The 8,711-nt window shown below is 36.0% G+C and overlaps 1 protein-coding gene across 2 annotated transcripts; it reads right to left on the reverse strand.

Moving 5' to 3' along the window:
- Positions 1-2,197: 2,197 nt before the first annotated feature.
- On the reverse strand, positions 2,198-8,711 carry LOC107031342 (U-box domain-containing protein 3). Of its 2 annotated transcripts, none has more exons than XM_015232668.2 (5): positions 8,420-8,711; positions 7,147-7,441; positions 5,118-5,234; positions 3,091-4,962; positions 2,198-2,668 (listed from the first exon to the last, which is right to left on the reverse strand). In XM_015232668.2, the coding sequence occupies exons 2-5, from the start codon at positions 7,420-7,422 to the stop codon at positions 2,603-2,605; spliced, it is 2,331 nt and encodes a 776-aa protein (XP_015088154.1). In that variant the 5' UTR covers positions 7,423-7,441; positions 8,420-8,711; the 3' UTR covers positions 2,198-2,602. The 2 variants fall into 2 exon arrangements, with proteins under 2 accessions (XP_015088154.1, XP_015088153.1); XM_015232667.2 differs by having other exon boundaries at positions 7,147-7,426; positions 8,420-8,710.

Raw genomic sequence — 8,711 nt, forward strand, 5'->3', positions numbered from 1 at the left:
CAAAAATCCCTCCCTTAAGTTCACTTATTACCCTTATCCCCTATTAGTTTTAAAAATATCCAAAATCTCTCATTTTAAAGTTAAATGAGGCGGATACAAAAATAGAGGCGGATACAAAAATGTGACAAAATGAGGCGGATACAAAAATGTGATAAAAAATCAGACGGATACGGATACAGAAATGTGACAAAAAATACATAATGTATCTGCCACCTTTTTATTGTATCAGCGCTATTATGTATCCGTGTTTTTGTATATTTTTGAGGATTTTGATAATTAAAACTTATAAAGGACAAATGGTTATTTAGTCCTAAAAGTATGTTATTTATGTCATTTGCCCATCTTTTAAAACTGGAGATAACAACGATATAAACTCTATTCAACCTAGAGCTCAACCAAGTAATTCTTGGGACTCTTTGTGGTTTGGCCCCAAGCCCAACAGTTCGTCCAACCCCGAAGTCATCTGCGCTCACAACAATAATAAAGTGCATCCCTAGAGGATCTGACCGACCTTTAAGAATTATTTTTATCCAAGATGGCAAGGTAGTGAAGTCCCTCCATAGCGCAAATGTGGCGCTAGTGCAAGTTGAGACGCATCATGTGGCAAATGTATCACCAAAGGGAAAAAATCTTCTATTAAGGACTGAATGTCAATTTGGACGTGATATAATAATCAATGTATGTAATTTCAAATGTCTATCAATTCGAGACACCTCTAATAGTAACAAATTCATCAAGTTTTGAAGTGTTAAGGTCTTCTATAGCTTCAAGAACCGATTTATACCAAATAAATCATTATAAACATAAAACGCTCCATATCAAGAATTTTGTTCCTCCTCGAGAAGGTAATAGTGAATGAATATCTAGGTCATGTTCCTCCAAATAAGAAACTTGATTTGGCAACATACATTAAAAGGCATTATTTAAATACATGTAGAGGTGTTTATATAGTACGCACCTCACCAATGTAAAATATTTAAAGAATGGGCAATACCCATTCCAAGTGTAAGGCTACAAATTACAATAATCTGGGCCAATAAGGATTCTCAAGAATTCATCACTCCCAAACATTTTTTAATTTTTAACTATACAAGATTTAGATATTTTGTAATTTGTAAATATATGTTATTCCTTCTCTATAAATAATTTATATGACTTATTCTTTTTTAATTAATTAATATTTAAAAAAAATAACACATTTCTAAATTTTAATAACAATCAATTTTTTTTTTCTTAATGAAATAATTTATAGTCATTACAAATATCTTTAACTTATTTTAAATTATAAATTTCAAAAAGAAAAATTTCTAAATTTCATGCTAAATCGAATTACATTTGGTTTTAGCATGGCCCCTACCACGTGTATTTATCAAAGAAGAAAACAAAAATGAAGGAGACTTTAAGCCTTACCTTCATAATCTAGAGCCTAGGAGAACAACTAGGGACTTAGAGCCACAAAACCACAAATTTTAAAAGTTTTAAGTTGATTTTGTATTATTATTTTAAATAATATAGATTCAAGAATTTCTTGCAAGTGTGTTATAAGCTCACCACAACACAATTTATCTATGCAAACCTGCAATTTATACATGTCTCACTAGTTTAAGATCTAATTATTTAAATATATTCTTATTTGTAATATTATATATTCTAAAAGATTTTCGTACCTCAAGTTACGTTCAGAAACATGTATCACAAATACATGAAATTAAAATAGGTGTAAGTTATTCTAGATATATTGTAATCCAAACAAATCTCACTTGCATCTCTCTCACCTTGCTCGCCGCTCTCTCATATATTTGGTATCCCAAATACATGTGAATCACACCAAATGCATGCATATGTATGCATCTAGCGTGATTTACATGTATCTCGAATACATGCGAATCTCACTCAGCTCTTTCCCTATTTTTGTATTTTTGAGTATTATGATAGCAAAAATATATGGATTTAAGTGTATTTTCTTCAGATATGGTAGGAACTCGGAATGACATCCCTAAACGAAACTCAATCATTAATTTACCAAAAGTTCCAACAAATCACAAAATTCATTCCTAATCTTTCAAGCTTTTAAAAACTCGAATTTTGAATTGTTCACTTCAAAATTCACCCAATAGTTAACTAAATCTGTGATGGCAAATACAAATATCACTCGGTCAATTTCTAAGCATCAAAGAATGAAAAACATATTCTCATATAGCAATTTCAACCACCTATTTTTTCAATTTGAAGAACATATATAGGGTAAGAAGATAGATGGGAGTGTAGTTACTCTAACATGAGTATTCACAACAACTTGTCACATATACAATATCTACTAGCTAACAAATGGCCTTCTAGAGAAGAAAAGCAACCATAGGGACAAAACCTTATTAGCATTTGTTGCCAATCCTGAAAGCTATAACACAAGAATCTACTACCATTTACATATCACAGTCCTAACCAGTAGCAAACAACTTCCTAATGGTAAAGCACAAGAATGGGAAAACTACAGATGATTTTTCAAAAAACAATATTTGCTACTGGAAAGAACGACGACCGGCACTCTGAATATTGAATCCAATGACAAAGCAACATGGTTCAATGAGCCAAAACCTAGACATCATGACTTTCCTCTCCCCGTGGCTCCTTCGCGTTGACTCCGGAAATGACTGAGAAGTTGTTGTGCCTGCTCCATTATAAAGAGAAAATACTAACATTTATCATCCTGAAACTAGGAAAATTCACTTTAAACAAGGATAAGAAAGGGAGAAAAATTGTGTTATGGCTTCTCGAGACCCACGCGTATCATGGTGGGGATGTATTGAGTGTACTATACGCAGCTTGAAATTTGTCAGGAGGGCAAGATGTAAATTGTATAAACCCTCTAAGACTGAGTAGAATTTTTTCCTATATAAATGTTTGTCTAGTTATTGGATCCAGATGAAGAAAGTAGAGTTTATTTTAACGAAGTCTTTCATTTAAATTATAGAGCGGCCCTATCATTTCTCAGGCACTTCGTTTAGTAAGCAGATGACATCTAGAAAGAACAGAAAGATTGAAGTGGATAGTGCAAAATGGGAACTTTTTAAAGAAGATAAAGCTACATACCTTCTCTTTTGCTCTTGGGGAACCCGACTGAGACAAAGCAACAAGTGGTGGGACAGCACCTTCTTGCAACACTAATCGACAATACTTGGGACTGTTGAGACACAGTTGCAGCAGTATTGAGGCAGCATTTTCCTTTCCCCGCTGAGATCCGGTTTCAACAATCTCGACTAGTGATGGTATACCCTCCTCTCGGGCAATAGCTAAGCAGCCCTCTGAAATGGTAGACAAATTTGCAAGAAGAGCAACAGCCTTATCAACCATTACATTTGAAGGGTCCAACAACCTAATGAGATGCTTCACGGCTCCAACCTGAATGATGCGAGCTTTATTTTCATGAAATATTGACAGATTAAATAATGCTGTAGCAGCGTCTTTTTTCCCTCTGATGGTACCTAAACCAAGAAGATCAACCAACGCTTTCACTGCTCCAGAACGCCCAATCTTTTTTCTGTACTCTTCCAAAAGAGACAGACTGAAAAGAGCTGCAGCAGCATTCTCTTTTGCGCCAGCATTTCCTGTTCTCAGGACATGGATGAGGGGTTCAAGCGCCCCTTGCTCCGCTATCATGGCCTTGATGTCTTCATTTATTGATAAGTTTAGCAATGCTGTCACAGCATGCTCTTGAGTTGGTTTCACATCAGAGTTTAGCAAGGAGATAAGTGGAGCAATAGCCCCACAGCGGCCTATAATAGCTCGGTTTTCCATGTTGTGCTTTGCAAGAAATCGGAATTCTGCTGCAGCTGCCATTTGCACCTCAGTTGATTGACTTTCCAAGTCTCTAATAAGCTTTTCAACATGGGAACTCGTGGTCAGATCATCAGATGCCGACTTTGTTGGTAAGGAAAGTTGTCTAGCATGGTTGTAAAGTCCGTTCACAGCCATTTCACTCATTGTTTTGGAGCTGTGATATTGCCTTGCAGACAAATTAGGAGAATTCCCAACACTCTTGTTGCACGGAGAAGAAATGCGGTAATCACATTGTACCTCTCCAGATGTATCACTGACATTATCATGTTTGCTTGATATCCTTGAGACATCAGTTGACGCTGAGGGAAGATATTCAATACTGGAAACAGCACTTGATACCGATTCACTCCGGCTGTGAATATAGGAAATCCCTGGGGATGTGTGGCCAGATTTTTCAGCCTCCCTGATACGGCATGCACTAAATTCTTCTTCACTTAATTCGGATGTGCAATCAACCTTTTCAAAAGCTTGTCCACCTTGATGACAAAGTCTTGACATTGAATTGCTGGTATCTGAGGAACCTCGCACATCGTCCATATCAGTAAGGTGTACAGGATGAGATGTGATTCCATCATGAGTGGACTCAGGGTTCCCGTTAAGCCTCACTTTGTTTACCTCACACCAATTTTCTATCAGAGCTTTAACAGTGTAATTTGGGATAAGATTTGAATGTGCGAGTGCTTGGTTGGTTCTTGGGCATGTAGTTAGTCCATGGTCCAGCCATTTTTGAATGGAAGCCTTCTCATAAGTTTGGCCTGAAGCAATAATGACTGGATTCACCATCAGTTCCAAAGACAAGGGACACCGGAAATAAGGAGGGATCTTAATACCGTCTATGGCCTTGAAGTGGTCAAGTTCAAGCATACAATCACGAATATCAGAGAAGAGATCTATGGAAAGGCTGATCTTATCTAAATCTCCTCTCGTTTCATTATCTTTAGCCTTCATCCGCTCCTTCTCTAATGCAATACATTCATTCAATAATTCTTCATGAGATACAAAATTAAGAGAGTGAATCATTTCTGTCAGACTTTCTGAGACAAGAATCTTTCCTACTTCGGGAGCCATATTCATCTGTTTTGATATTTGCCCCACTTCAAACTTTTGAATCTCCTGTATGAAGGGCTGAAATACAGGAAAATGGAACCAGTTGAGCTACTGTCAAGATCACATACTTATTCCACTAGCTTTAACACAATATTAATAAGAAAAGAAAGGAAGTGTGGGAAACAAAAACATACAACAACGAAAACTGTTAGAACTCGTGTATTAAACCAGACCTGAATTTCAGAAGGACCCAGAGAAGGCGGTGATGATTCTAGTAATTGACATAAAATGTGAGACAACTTGAGTGCAATGCTCTGGATTTTCAGCAACTCAGGTTCACTCTGCAAAACCTGAAACATCGAATATCTAATAAGTTCTTTCAAGAAAATAGAAATGGAAAAGATTGCGATAGGCTCATCATTTTTCATTACTTTGTGTTAAATAAATAGAACTAGATGAAACCTTACAGAGAGAAGGAAGAAAACTGGATACTTTACGGTAGAATGAGGCCAGGCACACAGCTTGATTTTTCACAGATTTTACAAATGAGGAACTAAAGTAACAGATTGACTGTATATTTGACGCCCTTCTCCTCCAAGAAGGGAGACAGAAGTGTAGGAGAACTGATAAGCACATCACTCTCATGAACCATGAGCTTAAACATGACCATTTGAAGTAGTTATTGTCATATTGATCTATTATATTTAACCCATTTAGAACAGCTATATAAATGTAACCAAGAGTTACTCAGCAAGGACATCACATAAAAATCCTGCAGAGAATTTGTCCTAAATCAGTATACTAGATACATAAATTCATTCTATTTATGTGATAATGCCACTTCAGTGTTTCTGCACTGTAAGAGAGTAACTGTAGTTGTCCATTACTTACACTGTAGTAAGCAAGCCTCATTGTGTAATGCACAACTCCAATTACTGGCAACTTTTTCTCAACATCACTGGTCAAAGTTGGACCATGCCAGAGCACACAGCTAATCTGTTCAGTTGTTGGAGCAGAAGAGGGGGAAGCGAGACTCAAAAGAGATGGTGGAAGTTGATACCATCATGTATATGGTGGTATGTGTGGAGAGGAAGGAATGGAAGATGTTTTGAAGAAAGATTCAATTCCATTCACCAAGTAAAATGGAATTGTTAAGTATCTTTACTTTTTTTGGTGTAAACAATTATGTATAGTGAATGTAGATTAAATTGTAGAGTTGATAGAAAATTTGTAATTTTAGTGATGAATTTTGAATGTCATCACACTCACTATAAGCAGTTGAGCACACCATGCATGGGCAAACCAAGATTTCTGTTATTTTAGAGAGCAAGACTATTTCTCTGAATGATCCACAACGAATAGTCTCAAACAGAAGAAATCAAACTAACAAGAATGGAAAAGAAATTAACCAGAGAACGGAACTCATTTGTTTGCTGAGTGTTCTTGGATAACTGAGGTTAGAAATGAGCTATTGGATTGAACAGGTTTCTAGTTCAAGCAAGAAGGAGTGTCACAAAGCATAAGCTGGTTCAAAAGAAAGCACTGGAATCAACTGAAGAAGGAGCTACTTACAGCAGTGTGGGGAGCTATGATCTATTATACTTGGCAAGCCAGAAACTAGACAGTTTTCAGGAATGGAAGTATAATACCAGTTCTGTTATTAGGAAGATTCAACGAGAGATGAGGGATAGATTAGATGTTTTGCATACTTTCAAGAGAGCCTTATGTAGTCAATATCTGATTCAACAATTGTGTAAATAACTGTACGTGTTGGTTTTTTCTGTTTGAGGCCTACGAGATTGCAACACCATTCCTGGAAGGTGGTTGTAGTACTAGGTGCTCTTTTAAGTTGTAAACAATGGCAATATCATAGTTACTACCAAAAACAAAGAATGGAAAAGGACTGGCATTGGCACTCAGATCTTAACCAATAAGCGGTAGCTTCATGTGCTGGTGCTTAATTGATGTAGCACCATTGACAGTATAAAATTTACTCAAGGCATGGTGAATCCATTAGTTTGTACTCTGATGATATTTTGGAACAAATTAAGTTTGAATAAATAAATGCAACAGCAAATACTTTTAGCACAAACTGTTGGAAAGTTAAAAGAGAAGGTGTATATTTAATTAGGGAGCAACAGTCAGAGCGATAGACAGTCAAAACTGCGCCCAAACACCTGCATAAGTTCCTAAATTTCGCATGCGGTTTCCCTTCAATTTGTGAGCATATGTCTATATCAGAAAGAGGAGAATTAAAATTACCCAGAGAATTTTGCTCTTCTTCGGAGACCATTCTTCCAGTGATTCCCTAGCTTCATTAATGGCTACATCTAGTTCTTCACACTGCCTGCATATGGTTTCATCTGAAGGAGCTTTCTGTTGAGCAACATCATCCAGTACTGGTTTTAATAGCTTCAACAAAGTTGCAATATTTTTGTAGTTCTTTTGACCAGGCATACTCTTTGATGTTAGACATGTCACGAGGTGAATGAATCGAGAGATACTGTTTATAAGGCACCTTACAGATGTCAACTCCATTAACCTGTCATGCACAAATCTGTTAACCTATTATCTACACAGTAACTTGCAACAGAAAATCAAGATTAGGGGTGGAAAGATACAGGTTAGATGTGATTGTAATGATTGAATGGAACAACTACCTCTCTTATACCCTGCTTCTTACATGTTCTATAAGAATTCTCCGACAGCAATGTCAATAAGAACGAGAGATCAAGATTGAGACCAATGCAACAGAACAAACCAACACACAGTTATGACATTTATAGGCGATCTAACCACATGACGGGAAGCCCAAACATCAATATTATTATCTTTTAAATGAACCACAAAGTAGAAATCCACTATCTTCATACATTCTGATGTAGCTATCATTCGCTTACACAGAAAACAGTATGAAATACACAATTATTCATGTCAAAATTTTATTTTTACAACTCCTTATTAGTAAAATCAAAAGTCACCACTTATACCAAATTTGGACAACATTAGCACAAAATTTAAATTTGAAATACCCTGAGCTGCCACAAACAACACTAGTAATGAATTACCATCAAATTTAATAGCATAACCTATTTCCTTAAATGGGTTCAAATAAATCCTTTCCTTTTTCACTTCCACTTTCCAAAATTTAGATATATTGAAACAACAAAGCCAAAAATATTCCGAAATATTTATTTCAAACTTGATATATTATCTTCGCAGTTGCAGTGTAGGGAAAAGTAAAAAAAAAAGGAGAACAAACAAACAAACAAACAAACTTGAGCTTCAAATACACATAGCCAAGCAAGTTTAGCTTCCTGTAAAAAAGAATCTGCTACTCACTTCACAAGATTAGATTTTTTTAACACATATAACATTCTTAATACAGTTATTGGCGATCCCCCAATTCTTTAGACATAAGTCTGAAAACAGAGTTTTCTTTAACAAATTGGAAGAACAAAAAGCACAAACTAAAAACACAAAACCCAATTAGCATATTGAATTGAAAAGCAACAAAAGCAGCTTTGGGTTATACCTGGAGCTTAGATAATTAAAAAAAAAAAACAGAAACCCCAGATCTTGAAGAAACAATGGTGTTTCAAAAGTGAAGAATTTTCATTTGGACTAGAGTTTGAAGAATCAAAATAACCCCTTTTTCTCCAACAATTCTTGCCAACCCTCTTGCCAGTGCTTCATCTTGTATATTGAAAGAGAGAGAGAAGGGGCTGTAATTAACAGGGCAGCAAATTGCAAAAGGGAGAGAAGAGAAACAGTGGTAAAATTTGTGGGACCCTTTGTAGGTACAGATTTGTTGGTGATGCTTGTGA

The sequence above is a fragment of the Solanum pennellii genome, chromosome 9, assembly GCF_001406875.1.
Source record: "Solanum pennellii chromosome 9, SPENNV200".
Lineage (NCBI taxonomy): Eukaryota > Viridiplantae > Streptophyta > Magnoliopsida > Solanales > Solanaceae > Solanum > Solanum pennellii.